At 39.2% G+C, this 22382-nt stretch overlaps 1 protein-coding gene and 1 long non-coding RNA gene across 2 annotated transcripts in view; one reads left to right on the top strand and one right to left on the bottom strand.

Moving 5' to 3' along the window:
• Positions 1 to 22382, bottom strand: part of shank1 (SH3 and multiple ankyrin repeat domains 1) — a 118391-nt gene that overhangs the window by 48083 nt on the left and 47926 nt on the right. The window contains exons 3-9 of the mRNA XM_085157674.1: positions 13664 to 13867; positions 13023 to 13094; positions 12550 to 12658; positions 7916 to 8070; positions 4563 to 4730; positions 1203 to 1319; positions 904 to 981 (exon numbers count right to left, since the gene is read on the bottom strand). Of these exons, the coding sequence (XP_085013800.1) occupies positions 904 to 981; positions 1203 to 1319; positions 4563 to 4730; positions 7916 to 8070; positions 12550 to 12658; positions 13023 to 13094; positions 13664 to 13867 (903 nt within the window). The remainder of the gene's footprint in view (positions 1 to 903; positions 982 to 1202; positions 1320 to 4562; positions 4731 to 7915; positions 8071 to 12549; positions 12659 to 13022; positions 13095 to 13663; positions 13868 to 22382) is intronic.
• LOC146519555 (uncharacterized) lies at positions 1817 to 4546 on the top strand. Its single transcript, XR_014873810.1, has 2 exons — positions 1817 to 2353; positions 3199 to 4546. It is a non-coding gene; the product is annotated as an uncharacterized LOC146519555 (long non-coding RNA).

Raw genomic sequence — 22382 nt, 5'->3', positions numbered from 1 at the left:
ATCATGATGACAGAGAAAAAGTCATATTTAAGCACAAAGGAGCTTTGGTGGTGTTTTCCCTGGAAATTTAAGTCAAATTAATATCTTAATATCTTAGTTTAGTAATTATAACAGTATCTGCACAACACATTACTTAATAAAACTGAAAAATATTTTCTACCTGGGATCTTATAGTTTGAAGCATGTACTAAAAGTCAGTGTGGGATAAATAAGGATGATTTTGATAGAAAATCAATGAATCATGCAAAGCTACTTAAGCAGAGCACCAGATTAAACTATATTGGAATTGGAAATTAGCAATATTAATTTAAAAAAAATAATAGAATGAAAATTGATAAAGTAAATAAAATTAAAATAAATAATTATTTATAAAATAGAATTCATAGAAAATCATTACATAAAAACGATATCTCTGATGCATAAAATTGAAAATTATATTTTGTTTTTTCTTTGGGAGTAATTTTTTTTTTTTATCTATGATGGTTTTATCTTGTGCAAGTTACAAGATTTCACTGTTGTAAGTCAAAGGTAAATAGACTGTTTGCTCAAATTATTACCATTCTGTTGTTTTTAATAGTATAAAATGTTTCTTGCATGTTGTCTTTCATGTTCTTTGTGTGTGCGAGTGTTACAGAAACATCTTTTCTGATTTTTTGCCTTTTCTGGAGCTTATATATATATATATATATATATATATATATATATATATATATATATATATATATATCTCCATATTTAGGGGTCACACGCATTTCCAACGCCTGAGACATCTGTATGCACTGCAGCACAGTGCTGGCCTGAAGTGAAATTAAGCACTAGCACTTTATACTTTATGCTATGCTAAGTTAATAAGACAATAAACCACACCATGCATAATTACCCAGCCAGACACTCAGCATTTACCTGAAAGGGCGTTTGCCCGCTGTTATTCTTTGTGTCTTTATTGGCTCCCCGGTAGAGCAGAATTCGAGCACAGCTTTCCTGTAACAAACAGCATTGATTAACGTATCTTTAATGCAAGTGCAATACACAGGGCGGGATTCTCTACTGGCATTCCCCTGTGCCATCATTGCTTTTACTTAGTTTGTTGATGAAAACAAAAGCAGGTTGATCTTTTTTAAAAACACAGTTTTAAAGATCATTGCATCAAATTTCGGTACGGTCAGGGGAAGGCGATACTTGATTTGTACTCTGTGAAATACCTTGTTGTATAAAGCACAGATGTGCAAGGCAGTGTTTCCAGAGGCATTCTGGGAGGAAGAATCCGCCCCATAGAATAGGAGGTGCTCCAGATGCTGGGAGTTACCATTCTGACAGGCCTGAGAATGAAAACAGTTTGGTAGTAAGACCGAAAGAAAGAGCGAGAGCAAGGCGTCACAGAGGAAAGATTTATGTGGTTGTTTAATAGAGAGAAAAGAGAGGCGGGGGGCAAGCAAGGGTGAAGAGGAGACGGTGGCCAAAGGTGGCGGTAACACCAAATTTAATTAACACAACCTCCAAACTCAGGGGCAATAAAGCACTGACAATACACATATACACAATACAGTATGAGAGTAATAAAGTCATTGCTAGAAAAACGAGCAGCATTATTCACACAGACTCATTGAGCCACGTGATTTATTTATTTTTCTAATTTAAAGTGAGAAAAAAGTCAACATGTTAAAGTACATGAATAACTGTTTTATTTAATATAATAATATAATAGAAACCATGTACTTCACTGATCAGTCAAAGCTTTTTAAATCGTTTTTGCCTGAAATATTAACTGTGTCTCAAACTTTATTATTTATTATTTATTTATACTTTTATTATGCTTTAAACATTTTTCACTTCTTATACAAATAAATAACCCACTCATTAAACTTGCAGCTATTACACATCATAGCCCTAAGCTAGGTTATTTTATCTCTTCAGATTTTTTTATTTGTTTGTAATGTTAATAAATTTTTAATTTTTGTTTAATTTATGGTCAAACCACTGGTTCTTATATGGCACTTTTCTGTACATAGCAGTGTAACAGACGATCCTATACAAATAACACTGGGCCACCTTTACAGGCTACATTTAAAATTCAAGCATATCATTAACTGTTATCATTATAGAGAAATGAAGCCACAGTTATAGAAATGCAAGAATATTTGTCTTCGACGGCGAAGTGTACAAAACAGGAGAGAGATTTTCTGAAGGTGCGTAAATATATTAATGTACTCAACACAAAGCTGAGTCACAGCTGAACACATTTCCATTTGTTTTGCTATTTTCAAGTAAAATTGTGCTTTAAAGACAGCCTTGTGACCTCATGAATTTCTTCTTTTTGGCTCCAAAGAGACATATGAGGGGTATTTCCTAAAGTGTGGTTTGCATAGACCAGGGGTCTGGAGCCGCATGCGGCTCTTTTGTCCTTATACTGCGGCTCCGGGTGGTTTGGGAAAATAAATTAGAAGTATTTAGCTGAAGTGTATTTTATTTGTGTTTAGTTCTTTTTTTAACTTGTAGTTCTAAATTGGAAGATTATTGTGATTTTGAAATATAAAAATAAAATTCTATTATCTACTATTCTATTATTTTTTCACCGCTCAAAATAAGCGTCACACTCGCGGAAGCCGGTGTACCCGCCGAAACGCCGTGCATTTATCAAGACTTTCGACCCCAGGTAGGCCAGTTATTACATTATGTCAGCAGCTCCACCGTGAACTATGTTAAAACAAACACCGCTCACGCCTCACAGATGACAGCTTACAGTCCTGCATAAAGATGAAAGCCCCGATTTGCAGATGCTGCGCACAGGTTCGGGACCATAAGTCTTATTGTAACGATATCACGGCAGACCCGACGATGTTTGCATGAACATGCTTTTCAGCATCTCTTTATTGACCACTTTTCACACACGGTTGCTGTAGCATACAGTCGGCTGTTGCTTTTCAGCTCACAGCCTGACAACACAACAGCAGAGAGAGCACAGACTTTAAGGTGGCGAGGCGTGATTGCGGGTGCCGCTCAGGTGCGTCCGTCTGTGAAAAGCGCTTAATAAATAAACTTTACTTACTTACTTTAGTTGTTCACACAAAGCATAAAAGTAAAAAACAATATATGCAGTGTTATCTTCATTTTAGATTTCAAAAAGTATTTGCGGCTCCCAGTGTTTTCTTTTGCGTGGAAACCGGGTCCAAGTGGCTCTTTGGGTGTTAAAGGTTGCAGACCCCTGGCATAGACCCTTACGCTCCAAAATCAGTGCCCCGATCAGTCACGCTGCTGCGACTGCTGCCGACTCACTGAGCTGTTATTACCCGAATAACTGACATGAGTTAATTTATCAGTGATGTGGTTGTGTGACTTAATTTTTTTCATTGTTATAAAAGTTTAAAAAAAAAAAGTTAAAAGTCAGGAAAAACTGCCAGGCTGACCTACAGCACGCTATACACTCAAAACAGAAAACATGGTTTAAAAAAAAAAACCCTCAATGCATTTAATACTGACGTGCAAAATTTTGCCCTCATATTATTAAAATTGCTCGAGTTACAGTCTCCTGGAGTACATACTCACAATGTTTAATCCCTCATTTTTTAAAGCACTTTTAAACTGCACACCCTACATGACAGAAATTGAAATGGTGCAGTTTTTGATGTCTTTCTGTCTCCACAACACATCCCATGATGCTGACGCTCAGTCATGATTAACAAAATGAGATTTAGGGTTGATATTGTGGAACTTATGAGGATCTTTTCTCGATTAATTAAATTTTGAGTATTCAAAAATACTGACAAATATAGCAAACTAAAAAGTGCAAAATTTTACCCCCCCCCCTTATGTCACAAAATATTCATGGTTTAGCATCCTCTCATTGAATGTACAACAGTTATTATGGAAAAGTAACAGCTGATTCCTAGAGGCGGGCTGACTACCCTGCACCCAAATGCAACAGAACAATCTTCAATCCGTCAGACATGAAATAAAATGTAGCTTCTTTTAGTGGCCTCGTCCAAAAATCGTATTAGTGTTGAATTTATGAGTCAAATCACACTTAACGCACACACACCAACGGTTTCTTTTGGAGTCCCTGTCTGACAAACAGAGCCGAGGAGACAGATGCTTACGCAGTGAACACACTGAGATGAACAAGCTGATACCTTCATTTCTCCTCGCGGCCTTCCCTGTCCACTTCACAGCTGTTACATGAGGCCACTGAAGCAGGATGGGTAGGATGTGATGTGAAAGGTGAAGTGTTTCATGGCATGAATGGGTTTTGACGCAGACACACACTGGAACACAGAGTAGACTGGTACATTACAAAAAGTGATGTGGCATACTTCTGCAATATGAACAACAAGAACATGAGCTCCAAAAGTCCAGACGCCTTTTTCTGGTCACATCTCAGCTCCCAAATAGATGTAAATCAGGCCACTGACCTCATTAGACTGAAAGAGTTTGTTTCAAGGATCCTCAAACAGAAAGTTTTACAGTTGATTTGGTGTTTTCGCTTTTATTGAAAACACAGGAGATTAACTGTATTTATTCTGTCCTGGATTTGCTTGAGGTGACTTATTTTCTTTTAAAGTTTTTACCTGATGTGTTTCATCCCAGCCGTTCTCGTCCCTGATGCCCAGTTTGGCGTGATGGTAAAGCAGTGTTTCGCAGCAGGAGGTGTCGCCCCCTGTCAGCACAGTGTGGTAAAGAGGCGTCAGCCCTCGCCGGTCCTTATAATCTGGGGACGCCCCCAGAGAGAGCAGAACCTGCATGATGGCACAAAAGAAAAGAAAACCTCAGGCTGAAGCCTTTGTTAAACTCTGACAGTAATGATAAAGATAAATTACTAGGATAAACAGCAATGATTTAAAGGGGACATGTTTGAAAAGAAAATCCACTAGACCCAAAGCTATTTCCACTTGGTTTGCGTCCAGAAGAACATAATTATATTAAAAATGGACAAATATTAATTAACATCAGTCTTTTAAATGCCAAAAACTAACTTTAGAAAAAGGAAAAAAAACCTCATTTACCAAATGTTACACACTTGGTTGATAACGGATAAGATAAGAAACACTAGAAAGTCTAACGTACATGTAGAAAAATGTTTGGAGACACTATCTGAATCTGATAGATTCTCATCCACCATGCACTGTCTCTAAGAAGCAAATGAATTGATATAGATTCCCATGTAAGAGGACGTTTGTTGTTGTTGTCTTTTGTTTCTGTGTTTTCCTTCGTTCCTTTTTTGCACCAACAAAGAGAGACCACCGGTGCCTGTTTTCTTCGCAGTCACTTTCAGTGATTTTGGCATCAGAACAGGATAAGCACTGCTCCTGGCTGACGAACGGACATGCCTTTTTAAAATCAGCAGTTGCTTCACAGTCGGCCATTTTTATTTAGTCCCCTAGAGTAGCTTCTGCCAGCTTTAACTTTAAAATGTCTCAGCCATAGGCGTTGCACACCAAATGTTCAGTTGTTGGCTGCAAGAGTGAACACAAGAGTCCTTATGCGCTCCCTGTATCTGAGCTACTGAAGACTGAGAACTGGAGTGGAGTACTGTAATTCTTGATTTTCACTGTGCAACAACAACAAAAAAAGAAAATCCTCACCCTTAGCATGTTGTGTGGCTAATGTAGCTAATGTAAAGATGCTGAACGCAAAGACAGAGAGGCCACCAGGAAAGGCAGGCAAGTTCTTGGGGACTGAGGGCAAACTAGAGAAATGCAAAAGTTTGCAGTGACAGTACGAGAGGCCTGACTTCCTGAATGGTTGTGTGATTCTGTCTAAACCTAACGATATCAGTGAAAGCCTCTCATCATCTTTCTGGGAGTGAAAAAAGAAAGAAGAAAAAAGAAGAAGAGAAGAAATAAACCAAGACAGATTCAGCACAGCAGTAATTGACGTGTTAGCATTCATATCAGGCTAAAAGAACATATACAGTAGTGTTTACAGTTTACAGAACACTTCATAAATGATCAACTTTTTGGCATTGACTCCAAAATAAACATGGTTTCCTCCATTTATGGATTAATGTTTTATTTATTTATAGGACTGTTGTTGCTGCTGCTGTCAGATTATTTATGTCATGATATGGATAGAGTCTGGTTGGTTTGGTTTAGCTAGATCACCAACAAACTAGAACCACGACTGTCCACAGTCTCAGCTATATCGCAATTGTAGAAATGCAGACCAATTTGCAAGACTAAAACTATATATTGCATACTTACTAAACTAGTTTTAGTAATCTGTCAAGATTTATGTCAAATTTATGAACAGAAATAGCACGAGGAAGCATTTGTGCAAGTGTGAAAATAAAGTGCTCTGCATGAATAATATTAGCTTTCAGAACTCAGAAATATTATTATAAAAATTACCTTAATATTGTAATAAGAAAAACAAAAACTAATATTAAAAACTTCTACATTCGTTTAAAATAATAAAAACTAAACATCAAAGTCACTCTTAAAAACAACCAAAGATTAAACTGCAAACTATAAAAACATACAACTTTGTCTTAGCTCCTTCCTTTATTAGCATTTCATTAATGGTGCACATGTTAAAAATGAACCGTGGCAGCACTGGTAAGCAGAAACGGTGTCCTTTTGTAAAGTCTAGAAGTAAATTTCATGTGATTAATAGAGATGTCTTTACAGAGTTAATTATATACACATTTCCATTCATATTTACTGTTTATGTGTTTTGGGCATTTACATGTTTGAATGTTTACATATACACCTTTCAAAACAATAATAATAAAGTGTTGACTCTACCTCATTGGTTTTCCCGCATCTACCTAAGTCTAGGACTTCCTGGCTTCTGATTGGTCTGTAGAGTCACATGGGGAGTCCGAACAAGGAAGTTGTTGTGCTGAAGTGGGGCAATAGCATAACTGCTGCTAAGAAAGTTAGCCGCTCCATGACGGTGTTCATCTTAATTGAGAGAGATTTATTATCGTATAAAAAGCCTCATGTCACACCGTTTTAATGAAAACATTGTGCTTTGTGTAACTTAAAAGATCCTACAGGAGTTTTTTTCTTATTATTATACCCAGTTGATGCTTCTTAAAGGGCTACACTTACACTGAGGTTACAATACGTAACTAAAGTCATTCTGCCTTGTTTTCTTCTTGAGAGGGCGTAGGCAGCTTATTTCTTTTCAAGACACGAAACTAGTCCATTTTTATCATGGAAGAATTGGCAATCTGCGCCGTATTTTGAGCCAAAACTTGCTCCAACTAGTTAAATATATAGAATGTAGAACTTTTAAAACCTTCATCAAGTAAAACAATAGTACAGCAGGAAGGAAAAAATATATCTTGGTGATAGTTTCCTAATTCAAGTTGAGGAATATTCATAGAATTCAAATCAGGATGGAAACTCATAGCTCGGGGTTCAGAGAGGTCACGTTACACCCCAGGCTGGGGAAAATGATGTATTCAATCAGAGTCTGATGTAAACCTTTGTGCACTTTAGCCGAGTTTCTTTCCTTTGTGGAAAACATAGGCTCTAACAATGTTAACGCTTGCAATTATCTCCCCCAATGAGGTTCTCGTCTACAGCTACCTGTATTCTCAGCAATTTGAGAGCTGAAAATCTGGATAAACGCCTAAAATGTAAATGTGTCAAAACCAGGCAATCTGGATGTTAACGCCTCTCTTTCTCTCCGGCTGAATCAAATAATAGAGTTATTTGTTTGCATATTGTGTGTGGGTGGGTGTGGATCGCTGAGTGGGAGGGTCTTTTTGTTCGGGCTTTAGCTTGTTTAGATATACAGCAACGCAAATGAGGAGAATACAGTGTCACTTTCAGGGCAAATATCCATCTTGCAAGATATACACCCTGTTCTAGGTTGATGGTTTTTCTCTTTTTGTTACATAATACATGTAAAATCATCACTTTCCACAGGCAGATAGCAGTATGAAAGGACTCCAACATATGCAAATGTTTACCAGCAGGGCTGTATGGTGGTGGCCTCGAACAGCCTTGTGTAGCGGTGTGAGTCCATCTTTGGCACGGAAGTCAATATGAGCTCCTCCATCCACCAGGACCCGGATGGCCTCTCCTCCACCTGGCTCACACTGCACTGCCAGGGTCAGAGGAGTCTCTAAAGAACACACACAGAGACACACATATGCAGCTTTATTTAAATGGGACTGTTATAGAGCAGGGAGTTCACAGCTGATTTGCTGGAGAACAGCAGCTCTTTCCAAACTCCTGAGACAGAAACAAACATTTAAAAAAGAAACATTTAATGCATTTTAGTTTTTATGGTTATGGTTTAACAATTGAATGACGTGTCAGGTGAAAAAGAGTTTGTGCATCACAGTAATGAAGCTGAGAAAGTGCAGCAAATGTCTGTGATGTGTGCTGCAGCAAATGCCTACACGTCATTTCTGATAATCATGTAAAGTTCTTGCGTTTTCCCTGTATTTTCAAACCAAATCTTCTGTCTGTGTATGTATAATCTTATTGTACCTTTAGATCTGGGCAGATCCTGTTTCCATGTAAGGAAAAACATAATGAAGATTTAATGAAGTGACTGCACACACATAAATGTGCACAACTCACTTTGGAGATGACCATCAATCCGGCAATTACATGATGCAGTAATGCTGCCCGTCCAAAAACTCTTCCTATGCAAAGAGTTGAGCAACCAAACTTGGCACACAGGTACATCACAGGCCTCTTAATGTTTTTATCTATATCAGATATTATCAGAACATAACATTACTTAGCATCCACTTCAAACAGACAGAAATGACCTATATTTAGCATTCTTGCACGTATAACGCCCTTAAAAAAGTGTTGGATAATTTTAATTTTACAACAGTAATCACGATGCAACCATTTATTTATTTTTAAAGAAGAAGGTTTTTCAAACGATGAATATACAATACATAGCTTTCCCATATTCCATATTTTTGTCTTTAAAGTTGTGAATATAGCAAATGGAAATCTATTCAAGAGTCATTATAGACTAAAAGAACACACTAATGTGAAATTCATCTTGACAAACTGTTTCTATCATTGTCCTCCACTTCTACAAGTTTAATAAAGAAAATTAGTTAACTACCTTTGTACGACAACATGTAAATTTAAAATAAAAAAGGTGAGCTGAATTTGGGCAGATATAAACAAGTAAAATCCCCTTATGTGTGACAACAGTTTTATTATTTTGAACATGAAAGTTAGACAATCCTAAATCTCACCACCATCAATTTGCTTCCTGATTACAACATCCCGATCAGCCAACTTTAAGTCTTCTGCAAATATTTATATTCCTTTCTGTGATAGTGTGAGGGGAAATGAAAAAAGCCTCCGCATTAGTTTCATCTAACAGGTAACATTATTACTTTCCAGCTGAATGTTTTGCCAGTGCACTGATGTTTTGCCGTTATCCTGATGTCGTATAAAGAAACAAAGAAGCTCAAAATATCATTTATTGCAGTCAAAAAAGTGCTGTGTCACTTTTGTGGCTAACTTGATCCTTTCCAGAAAGCCAGTTCACCAGCATCTACAAGAATAAAACCATTCAAAGTGTTCCCAGTTGAAACAGGGTACACAGCAGCGTCTGCAGGGGGATTTTTCTGGCAAAGAGGAAAATGACTGAAGGCTTTCATCACTGAACACTTTCTGTAGATCTCAGGTTCAAACCATTTGGAGAAATGTTTTGACTGCGCTTCCTCTGAAGTTATACTGTCAGGATGAGTCAGGGAATACCCATTTATGAGTTTCCTTGGCAGAGATCGACATGAGTGTGTGTCCTGGCCGGAGCCAGGCTAATTATGGCAGAATTATTTCATGTCCTAATGAAGGCATTCTCTGTGAGGCTTCTGGAAGCCCGCGGAGAAAGTTTCAAGGAGACAAACGGGTCAAAAAAGTATTAACAGGGTTGGCTGCAGGCTTTTTATCACCTCTCTGCCCTGTCTGCATAGGACTAATACTGCATTCACTGTTCCTGGACCTCCTTTCAAAATACCTTCACATAACCATAAAGTCAAAAGGCAGGAGAAGCTATTTCAAGACACAAGGATATATCTTATATCAGACTTTGACTGATACTAAACAGCTTTTTTCAACACCCCCAAATCTAAATCCAATTCTGTCAAACCAACAAATCTCATTCAATTCATTTCTTGAAATCACAGAGTCATATACTGTATATATGTTTGATTCCACAAACTTTAAGGCAGAAGGACAGAAACTAGGATCCAACAACAAGTCCTCCATCCGTTTTCTTCCTCCTGTCTAATTCAGGTCATGGATTGGCTGGAGCCTATCCCAGCTGCCATTGTGCAAGAGGCAGGGAACATTCTGGACAGGTCAACGATCTGCAGCAGGTCTAACACAGAGAGACAGACACATTCACACCTATGGCCAATTTAGAATCACCAATTAACCTAACATACCTGGAGGGAACCCACATAAGCACAGAGAGAGCACGCAAACTCCACATGGAAACGCCGTGGCCAGTCTATAGATTTGAACAAAGGATTAGTTTTCATGTGGTATCGCATCACTGGGGCTAAAACAAATGCTTTTCTGCTCCGCCCCACAATTATTTTTACCAGGTTTGTTTAGCCAAAATGCCAAGGAGTGGTTAAATCACATGCATTAAATATACACATATACAACACGTTCTCACTCCCAAACCGTAACATTTTACGCTAGGTGACAAATCGTCAACATATTACGTTTTCGGCTACCCACCCCGTTCCTAAATGACGACCTCGGAAAAAATGAGGAAATATGAAAACCGTATGGACTCAATCTACACATGTTCGCTCTTTTTCTTCAAATCGCTTAGAAACACGCTATTTAACATCATTAAAGTCCTGGTTAACCTCAGGAAAAAGGTTATGGTTAGGGATAAGGTTAGGTTTAGGGCTGGAATACAGGGCTGGAACGTCTATTACCACGGGAGCGTCATTGCACTGGATTTCGCCCATAACCCGCCGCATACCATAAGAACGCCGAAGGTCTCCTTTTGCGTTCCTCAGGAACGCCGCAGGACGTGACAAAACATCGGCATGTTACGCCTCGGGAGTGAGAATGGGCTGACATATATATCGCTACTAAAAATACACCTTTTCAGCCCAGTGAGAAAAGATTACTGTACCTCAGAACCTTGAATAGGAGGACCCTGAAACAACAGCACTATTAGCTAATTAGCTCTCACTACTGCTTAGAGCAGAATCACTGATCAGACTAAAAACATAATCTGTAATTTTTTTTAATCCTAGTGGCAAAGTAAGAGAAGAGTTTCTCCTCAAGACATGATGAATACTATTTTAAAGTGGCCCTGCGACAGACAGGTGATCTGTCCTAGAGCGTACCCTATCCCGCCCTTTGGTAGCTGGGATAGACTCCAGCCGCCCCCCCCCCCCCCCCCCTTCTGATAAGCAGAAGAGAATGAATGAATGGAATTAATATTTTAAAGTGCTCTGGTGGATGTGGAGCATCCAAACTTGCAGTTTGTACAAAAAAATCTTTGTTTCTGTTTTTTTAAAGGGTGATGAGAGTATCCAGGACACGAAACAGATGGAAAATGGTCACACTTGCACTTCTGTTCAGTGTATGATATGCTAGACCAGCAAAGATGGTAAAAAAAAACCAAATAAACAAAGTGTAACTTTTACAGGGGGGATGTTTTTTAAAAGAACTGTATTTAGGGAGAAACGCCACAGACATTTTAAACAGTTTTAATTCCATCTGATTTCTAAACTGGCATTGGTATGGACGTGAGGGCGTGCGGTTGTCCTTATCTGTGTCTTTCAGGGTAAAACCCTGTGATTTACTGGCAACCTTTCTGGGGCCAGTAAGGTTGCCTTTCTGTAGATCTACCAGATCTCAGGCCCTTTCACTCATCATTTTTATACTCTAGTGACCACTGAAATGAAAAATATCTGCTCAAATAAGTGCCTAGATAGCTAGATAGCTGTTGCAGACTTTAACATGACTAAAAACCACGAATGCAGTACAGGAACAGCATGTTTGTGAGGGAGGCTCATCGAGGCTCTCTGTCTCCCCCCTGTGTCGTGCGCCGGGAGCGTGTTTCACACCCATCGTGACAGGCTGTGTTTTGTGTTTTGACACTTGCTCCCCGAACGGCTGGAGCGACACAGAGCAGCACACCCAAACTGTAAATGAGCCGTCTGCTGTGCCCCCCTGAGCACTAACAGGATCTAGGAAAAGCCACCAAAATTGTGAACAGCACTGGCTCAGATCCCTCACAAAGTGTTAGGCCAACATACTGCAGCGCTGAGGGCAGAAAACAGAGGGGGAGGAATTGAAAACAGTTTAAAGAGTCCATACAGGAGAGCTTCAGGTTCCATAGCTGCTGGCTATCTTTGTGCTTTCTTAGCTGCTTGCATATTTGGAGCTCCCGTTTTGGCTGACTGTAACAGAGAGATCATCACCAACTCTTTTATAAATGTGTTTGTTTTATCTTGTGAAACGCCTTTTTAAATTGGGCTGCATGACAGCTGTTAAATGTTATCCATGTAACAAGAGAAAATTTGCTCCCTGTAGATAAAATAACTAAGTGCTCGTGTGCAGTCGGGGGAGTGGAAGGAATCCTTACCACCAGTGTCAGAGTCCTGGTAGTTGGGATCCAGGCCCTTGTCTAAGAATTTGGCCATCTTGTCCACAGCGCTGGTTTGAATGTAATCCATGAACTTCTTCAGGCTGGCCTACATGTAAAAGAAATAAAAACAAAAACTTCCCACGTGTAACTGATAAATATTCAGAAAAAACATGGATAGTTTGGTGAAAATAAAAACAGCAAAAGCAGGTTCAGGAAAAGCTATCCACGTAGTAGATTTTACAATTGCAAAAGGGTTTTTGTCAATTTTATGTCATTGGTTTGTTAAGTTAAGCTTTAATTATTTATTTCAATACAATAAAGTAACATATATAAAACATTACTGAACAATCAAATGCATCCTGCGTAAATCTGCACAGATGTACACACGCACCACTGCATGCTTAGTGACACAAACATGGAGATGCAAACTGTAGCACATATCACATATAAGCGATCTGGAAGTTTCATACCTTGGTGTGCAGTTTGGCCAGCTGCTTCTCATCTAGATTTGTTTGTTTGTACACCCTGGTTTTATAACGAAACTAAACCAGTGACAGAAAAGGAGAAAGGAAACCAAGAGTTAATCCTAACACAGAGGGCCTTTGTCCTCAATTCTCTTAGCTTTTGGCCTAGATCCACAAAATAGAGCCTGGAGAAGATTTATCTGGTTTTCTATACAGGCTTTCTTCTCTGTTGCACCGAAGACAAGAAATGGGGAAGAAACATCCTGACGTCACAGCAGTTTAAATACTCTCCAGCTTAAAAAGTTGGAAAACTAATAATAATAATAATAATAATTACAATTATACTTTTACTTTAGTTATAATATTAATCTACTTAACAGTGTCGTGCACTAGCAGCTTTGCTGGGTGACAATCAATATAAGATTTCATAAATAGTCAGCAGCTTGGCATGAACTTTAGATTAATTAGCCGAGGTAATTAAACGTTTCTGACTTTTCCTGAACACATCATTCGATTTATTTTAAAATCCTGTTAATAGGAAACAAATCAGAATCTGTTTTATTGCACAAAAGTGACATCTTGTGGGCAAAAAGCTAGTATTACACTCTGTGTTTCATGAAACTGTCAATAAGAGGATCGGTTATTACCTCCAAATATGGTACACCTTTCTCAAAGGACTGTGGGTACTCTTTTAGCAGCCTCTCTTCCTCCAGGAACTTGGCATCGTGGCCGTCCGTGGCAGGCTGGAACAGACCATAGTTCAGGACGTCTCGCAGAGACTCGGTCAGGGAGCACAGCACCTGCTGCTTGGCCTTCCACACAGTGGCATCTGGATTAAACCGCAAACATTTCTGCAAGAGATACCAAAGTAAATATTGAAGCTAGCTCAGGTGAAATATTCTGAGAACAGTTGTGGTTTGAAAAAGAGGATATACAGGATGAGTGGACACAGATTCAACACGGCAACAATCAAATGTATGTAATAAACAAGTTAACAAACCTGATTTTAAAACACATTTGCTTTTCTACTAAAAAGTAGAAAGCAAATGGAAACATATTCATTGATCTGACAAAAGTGTGTAAACTGTGATAAGTCTGAGGGCTTTAATCTGATCATATGAGGTGAAGTGGCCTTTGAATCTGTGCCTTTAAAATGAACAGTAACTAATGGAAAAATTCGATGAACTAAAATCAGGGGAACTTTTCTTTTCTACACCAGGAACAGCCCAACTTCTGCCTGAGTGTTTCACCTGCTAGTACTCGTTACTTTTCAAAAACAGCTGAAATATATTTGTTGTTTGTAACAAAGAACAACAAATAAATGTCAGCTAGCTACAGTACCACAGCTGTTTTTGACCTCCTGTATTAGGATATACTGTAACTCTTATTAGAACTAATAAGTTGTCGCTCAGCGATAAAGAAATCAGACTTGCGTCCAAGAATTACTGATTTGAACTCTTCCCTCTGGGTGTAACTGTATCCCATGTCTGGTTATACAAATATGTAACCAAATGAAAACTAATATTGAAAACACAAACTTCTATTCTACACAGGAGTTAAGAGCAGGTTAAGCTTCTCGTGCTCATTTTTCATTGGTGTGATGGCCCTCCTGCCCTGCCTGGGCCTGCTGTGTGTTTTTCCCCTCTTTCGCTCTGCGTGTTGCTTTGCTCCTTCTTCCTGTTAGTGAGTTAATCAGCACAACTAAAGGACATCACCAGTCTCCCTGGAGCATTTAGGAGCTGGATGCCTTAGTATTTTCTCCCTCTCCGTCCACTCAGCACTGTGTTTCTTGCTTGTTTGGCTTCAGCCTTGTTATTTTGGGTTATTTATCTATGTAGCAATTTCAGACCATCATTTAAACACTCATCCAACTGCTGACATGGGTGGGGTTAGGTTAATTGGTAATTCAAAGTTGGCTGTAAGCAGAGATGGGCAGATTACTACTGTAGTAGTAATCCCTTAGTAAAGTAAGGGATTACGTGCAGCGTTTAAAGCGTGGAAGTACTGACCTTATTTTGAGTTTGATTCCGTAAAAAGTGACAAAAACATTAGTGTCCGCTGTGCGTGGGAAGAAAACTTCTTTTTACAGCGAAAAAAGCCCCCTAAACTTCCAAGCAAGCACCGAGTAGCTACGACGTAATGACAAACTCACAGAGAAACTGCGGTATCCTTCCACTGACCGCTGCGGCACACCTGCACCAGGATAAACCTCCGCCTACTCTACTCCTGCTTTACAGGTGAAAATAGAGCAAAAGGACCGCTAGTCTTTGACTTTATTTATTTTCTGCTGTGTTTTACTTGCATCTGAAAGAGTGAGTGTAAACACAAAAAAAAAAAAAATAAATAAAAAAAAAAAAAAATATATATATATATATATATATATATACAGTGTTGGGAAGGTTACTTTTAAAATGTATTCCATTACAGAATACAGAATACATGCCCCAAAATGTATTCTGTAACGTATTCCGTTACGTTACTCAATGAGAGTAACGTATTCTGAATACTTTGGATTACTTAATATATTATCATGCTGTTTACAACTACATGAATGTACTATTGCTGTGATTTATTACTGTTACTGAAGGTCCGCGGCTCCGAACCGTAGTAAAGGGACCTCTGGCTAATACGGTGGGTTCTGTGTCGGGCTCGTAGCCGAAAACTAGCTTTAATAGCTTAATAACTTACTTACAACTGGGCTCGTCAGGCTCTCTTCTTGGCTGCAGTGGTTATTATTATATTTACATGCTTCCAGCTCCCGTTTTTGCTCGATGACAGCTCGTACTTTTCCTGCCTATGATGCTACATTCTTTAGAGCTATACCTGTAGCATTCTGTCTATTAGCTTAGCACAACAACAACAGGCGCTCTCTCACCCAGGAAACACGCAGAGAGAGTGTCACCCTGTAACCATGGCAACCGTAACGCTGCCACCTGGAACAACAGAACGTAGCTGTCAAACAAAACCCAAACAGTCCTGACCCGCCACAATATGAAACAAGAAAGTACCGCCGTGTAATCCATTTATTTCGACAAAGTAACTGTATTCTAAATACCACCTTTTTAAACGGTAACTGTAACGGAATACAGTTACTCATATTTTGTATTTTAAATACGTAACGGCGGTACATGTATTCCGTTACTCCCCAACACTGTATATATATATATATTTTATGTGCTGGAATGTGCAGAAAATAGGTTTAAATGTTAAACTAATTTATTCCAGTCAGAGAATGGTGCATATAATTAAAATTTTGCTTCATGCATAAAGTTAAAAGATTAAAACTAACAAAACAAGTTTTAAAAAGAGACTTTTCCATTTGATTACATTTTGTATGATGGATTATGTAGGAAAAGTAGAATTGGGCTGAAAGATCTATCGCTTTATCACCTATTCAGGTTGTAAATCATGTTTTTAAAAAGTAACTAAGTAACTAAGTAATTAATTACTTTTGAAAATAAGTAATCAGTAAAGTAACGGGATTACTTTTTTGGGGAAGTAATCAGTAATTAATTACTGATTACTTTTTTCAAGTAACTTGACCAACACTGGCTGTAAGTGTGAATGTGAGTATGAAGGGTTGTCTGCCTCTCTGTGTTAGCCCTGGAACAGCCTGGCGACCTGTCCAGGTGACCCTGAGCTGGATCAGCAGAAGAAAATGGATGGATGGATATGAAATAGCTTATTAAGTCTGAGGAATACTTTGTAGACCTGAATGATAAAAATGTAGTGAGACATGGATTAGGGGAAGGGTTTTCAACCTATTTGTACAAATCTTCGAGTGTCCCAAGAGCACAGCAGCGTCAGTAACTGTGAAATGGAACAATCCCCACAGATTCGATGCCAAACTGAGTGAGTGGGCAGGGCCTGAAGATTGCAACAAGTCTTCAGAAGATCACCACAGAGATTGAGATGTCAGCTGAGAAGAACAATCAGCAGCAGTTACGACAGCCTGCTTGCAGTTTAACAAACTTTGAGAAGGACTTTGAGAATATGAAGATAAAGATTTTCTGGACTGAACAGAACTCCCAGTACTGTGTCTGCTGAAAACTAGGTGCAGCTCATCATCTGGCTGAGATCATCTGTACGGTGAAGCGTGGCAGTGAGAGCAGGCAGCAGAAAACTGAAGCATGAACTCGCACAGACGATGGCAGTTCACAGATGGTTCCCATCTAATCTGACAAAGCTTGACAGGATCTTTTAGGAGGAATGGGAGGAACTGCCCAAATCCAGGTGTGCACAGCCTTTATAGACTTATCCGAGCAGTGTCTTGGATAACCCAGCTGTTCTAAGAAGAAATAACGACTGCCAAAGAGACTACAAACTTCTGAATGTTTTCTAAATGAAGGATTTAAGTTTCCATCTTTTGTTTTATTTTTTAAAATACATCTATTGAAAACCATACAAACAAAAAGGAGCTTCTACCCACCTCCATATTCTTATTACAGGGATTACTTGTGCATACGCTGACCTCGCTGTTGAAAAGTTGACCATGTTTAATGTGAGCGTTCTCCAGTCTTACATTAAACATATATGAAGGAAAATAAGGTGAAAGAGAAGTTTACAGGAGTTTGAAAATGTATTATAATAAACTGCATATATCTGAGTACACTAGACTAGAAATCTGCTTCTTTTTTCTAATCTGTCTGGGTAAAAAGATTATAAACACACTTCTCTCCTGCTGCATAAACTATTTGCTGGCTTAAAGTGGGCCTTTGGTAAGCTAATAACAAATATGAGCTAGCTGTGCAGTCGTAGCTTTTTCTTTTTGTAATTAAAAAGTAAATAAACTCCCAGTGCTGCATGCATTATGCGGTATTATGCAGATGGTTCAATTGTGTGTGGTTTTATAGAATAATGAGATTTTTTGGTCGGACTATTGGTCCGTGCGTAGTTAAGGTAATAAATCTGTGCTGTATTCATTTTCCTGTTATTTCTGGCTGTTTGATAAACACAATTATCGTTTATCAGTAAAAACTCTTCAAGAATCCTTTAGTGAATCAGAAATGGTTGTTTGGATGCCTGAGAGGGGTCATGAGATCAAGCTCTGTGACAGTGTATGTTCTCTCTGGCTGCAGAACACTGAGGCCGGTGCCCCCCTGATCCAGAAGGGGGAGACAGCGCCGGAGTAAATCGGGTGATTCCCAGAGGTCTCATTCCGGGATATGAATGTCAGTTGGGTGCAGCTTTAAGTGTCCGATGGGGTTGTGAATGGCCAAATGCATAACGGCCTAGAAGCTCAGTCAGCAAAGTGGAGCGTAACTCACTACACAGATGGCTGACAAAAGGTTTTTTGGCACTTCCCCCCTCCCGCCTCCCTCTTATCGCCCAGAGTGCAGTTGGGCTGCTTTCTGACCTTGAGGCAGCAGCAGCAGGACGGCCGGCCCACGCAGAGCACAGCCAGCTGCAAGGATCCCTGCGTACTGCTGCATTAGGCCCTCCGCATGGGCTCAGGTCTCCAGCCAGCTCTACGTGTAACACGTTACACTCATTCATTAATTGTCACTCATCTTAATCTCTTCACACACGCACACACTGACACACATTTCTGTGTGACTGTTCGTGTCCTACAAAGAAAAGGAGATAAAAAAAAACCCACACGGGGGGGAGGCGGGGGGGGGGGGGTTGTGCAGAGGAGTAACACAACATTTTCTCCCTCTATTTTATTCAGTGTCTCCATTCGCGCACAGCCAACCCGGTCACCACGGCAACCAGTTCATTAGTGGAGCAAGCTGCTTGTTGCCATAGAGACATCCTTGTGTTCCCTAGGAGATGTGGTACTGGGAAGGTGTGCGTGCATTTGTGTGTGAGGATGTGCATCTGTGTGCGTGTTTCTGTGTGTGTGTGTGTGTGTGTGTGTGTGTGTGTGTGTGTGTGTGTGTGTGTGTGTGTGTGTGCGTGTGTGTGTGTGTGTGTGTGTTACAGCAGCGTGGCAAAATAGAACAGAGTAAAAGGGAGGCGAACGCCTTCGATTTTGAGTTTGTGAGAGGGAGCAAGAGGATGAAGAGGTGTGTCTGTTTGAATTAGATTAGTTTTCTCTATCTCTCACACACACACGCAAACACACACACAACCTACACACTGCACTTACAGTCCCATCAATGGAAGCCAGCAAACACTTTAAAATGAATCACAATCACAGCATGAGGGAATGAAGGTTAAGGATTTGGTTATCAGAGAGGAAGAATATTCCCACAGTCAACCGTAACAATATTAGATCATAAAACACTGATTATCATCATAAAACGCGTTTCTGTAATAACCCTGCTTTTGGCCTAAAATGGTTTTAGACGCTTGGAGACTTTACCGAGGCAGCCGTGTTACTTATTGATCTGTACACCTCCAAGAAAATGATTGATCCTCTAGCTTCTAACTGAACCAGCCAATTAGGGGCATCGCCCATTTATTATTCTGATCAGCCCTTCAAAATGCTGCTTAGTTCAGTTTTCTCACTGATCCTCCAATCCTACGGGCATTTTTGTATTGCTCAACATTAACAAAAGCAACACTATGCTTTTGCGTCTGGGATAATCTGTCCACCAATTGCAGACTTGCAGTGTTTAGAGCGCCCTCTGCTGGGTGTAGAAATCTGTATGTTCAAGGATAAATGTAAAGACTTAAATACCAAACACACATACTAGCTAATTCCTTCAGCCTATTCAGTGCTTTGCAGATGTCTGTTTGGCTTTGATTTTTTTTTAAATACATTTGCATAAATCTACAAAAACAACAACAACATGCTTTTACTTTATTAAATGGTGGGACAAAATGCCAGTGAGGGTCATATGAAATTAAAGTGGATCTGAGTCACTCGCTCTTCGCTATTTGTTACTTTGTTGTGAGTTCAGCTTGTGGTCGTTTGTTTTTTTTTTTCATTTTGCATAAAATAGCACATCTATTTTACTCACTTTGCTAAACTTTAGAAGGGAACATCTAATCCCTGTGACACTTGTGGTTTATACTCAAATGATCCTCTGATCTTGAGGTCCTCTGTGGATCTCAGGATGTCTACATCATAGACATTAAATTTATGCACTTTTCTTCTTGAAAATACGATAAACTTCCATAAGTCACAAGCTACCCTTAGACACAAGGAGTCACCACAACAGGTACCTCCACATATTTGAATTGGCAGATTTTTATGGCATCCTTGCATATCTTTCAGTTCCATAATGTAGTGGTTTAAATGTTCACCTAATACGCACAAGATCCAACTTGAAAACATGCTGAATCCTCTGATAATGATGCTCAAACTCAGTAATAGAAAAAATGAACAGAAGCAAGAGTTTGGCTTTAGATTGTGAGACTTGAAGTGGCTATAAAATAGCTTTATAATAGTTATTATTAACCTGTGTCTCTCTTCCACATTCTTTCTTTTGTTCTGTCTTCCTCGCCTCACCCCAAACAGTCACAGCAAATAGCCACTGTTTTCTGGTTGTGCTCGAGGTTTCTTCCTGTTAAAAGGGAGTTTTTCCTTCCCCCTGTCACCAGGTTCTTGCCTATAGGGGGTCATTTGACTGTTGGGATTTTCTGTCTCTTATTCTAGTGACTTTATAATATAAAGAGCCACAAGGAGACTGTTTCTGTGATTTGACACGATATAAATAAAACTTCAACCTCAAATTGTGTGATATTTGGTTCCACCGTTAAGGTGTGTAATGTTGCTATTATAAATGTAAAATTTAGCCTGCCTTCACTAAATATAATTAAACTTACCCGTAAGTTCAGTAAAAATGATCTGTAATCACTCTTCTGCCTGCTTTCCTTGGTATTTGGCTGCTTGTCTGTTCTATCACCTTCTCTTTCCCTTGCTGTTAAACTCCATACTGACATCATTAAACTAGTCCAATCATATTCTTGCTTTTTGCTTCTTCTTCTTCTTCAGGCCAATCAGCCGTTATTCTGTGTGCATTAAATCTCAGGGCTCTTCCATCATTCTAGCTTTTAGATTCTCATTCGTGCAACCCACTTCTTCCCCATCTGCACCTCACCCAAGTTACTCAGCGCTCCATCCAAGCTGCCATCTTCATCTTCACCACAAGTAGCTTCTAGACTCCGGGGGTGCCTGTATCTGAACTCCTATCATTGCTGGGATTCAGTTCTGTCATGATGGGTCATTGGGGTCTATTCAGCAGTCTGGATTCATTAATTTTTTTCTCTATAAATCATGTTCAATTCTTCCAAATGGTCTCCCCTGAACTGAAATTATTGTACATAAAGAAATCAGACTGTTAGTTCCTTTACGCTTCTATTTTAGCCCTGGAAATCTAATTTGTTTCTTTAAAATGCTCTTTGCATGCAGCATGTTAGCTAATGTTAGCCCTACAAGAAAAGAGCCAGTGCCAGCAAAGGCAGTCAAAACCGTCCTTTTATTCTAAGGGACATTACACATAAAAGTTGTACATTTCGAGTCCAGCAAATAGTCAGAAAAATAGTCAGCTTTCACATTATCAAAAGTGAAAGCATTGCCCTTCTGGGGAAAAAAGCAAGCTGGTTTATTAAAAATATTACATTGGGCTTTTAATATTAAAGCATCAACTCAAAAAGCTGCACTTTTGGAATAAACTGGTCTCCAACCAGACAGTGGTATTTTTTTTTTTCAAGCGAATGCAATCCCAAAATATTGTGAGTCACTGGTTTAATCTTTTGTAATGAATTATTTATTCTCTTATATTTTATTAATCTGAAATGTAACTGTAGGTCTGAAATAAATGTAGCAGAAGCACAGCACTGCCCTCTGAAATAGGATAACCCATCCCCACTGCCCTGTCTTTATTTCACAAGGAAATGTTAAAATGTTCACTACATTTAACCCATTTGTCAAATTCAAAGTGGTGGAGAGTCATCATCTCACCCAGGGGTCAACTTCAGCTGTAAACCAATGAGTCTTTGGTTATGGTGTTCCTGACCCTTTGGTCGAGAGAGCAGACTTAATCCTACATGTTTTTGGGGGTAAGAGAAACCAGAGCATCAGGAGAACATGCAAACACAACAGAGAAGAGCTCATCCCCGGTAGGTATAAAAATGCAGGTAAATACGTGAGATATAGGCGATATATGAGAGAGGCATGGTGCTCCCATAGTCCCAGAAAGCCAAACTAGGATTCATGCTGTGCAACTTTGCTGAAATAAAATATAAATTGTGGGGAAAAAAGCTAATTACCTAAAAATACATATTTAGGTAATTGTGTAGATGCTGATAAACCAGAATTAATGCTAGGTTTGTTTGTTTTTTACAGCTATTTATTAGCCTGATATTTTTTGCAGTGTAGAAAGACACCATCTGGTCTGCTGGGTGAATCTCTGGGGCAATGCATGATTCTTTTTCAGGGTTTCTGCTGCAGCCAGACAGTTTGATAGATAGATA

This window comes from Neolamprologus multifasciatus, chromosome 4 (assembly GCF_963576455.1).
Source record: "Neolamprologus multifasciatus chromosome 4, fNeoMul1.2, whole genome shotgun sequence".
NCBI classification, from domain to species: domain Eukaryota; kingdom Metazoa; phylum Chordata; class Actinopteri; order Cichliformes; family Cichlidae; genus Neolamprologus; species Neolamprologus multifasciatus.
This window is presented reverse-complemented; position numbering and strand designations above follow the sequence as displayed.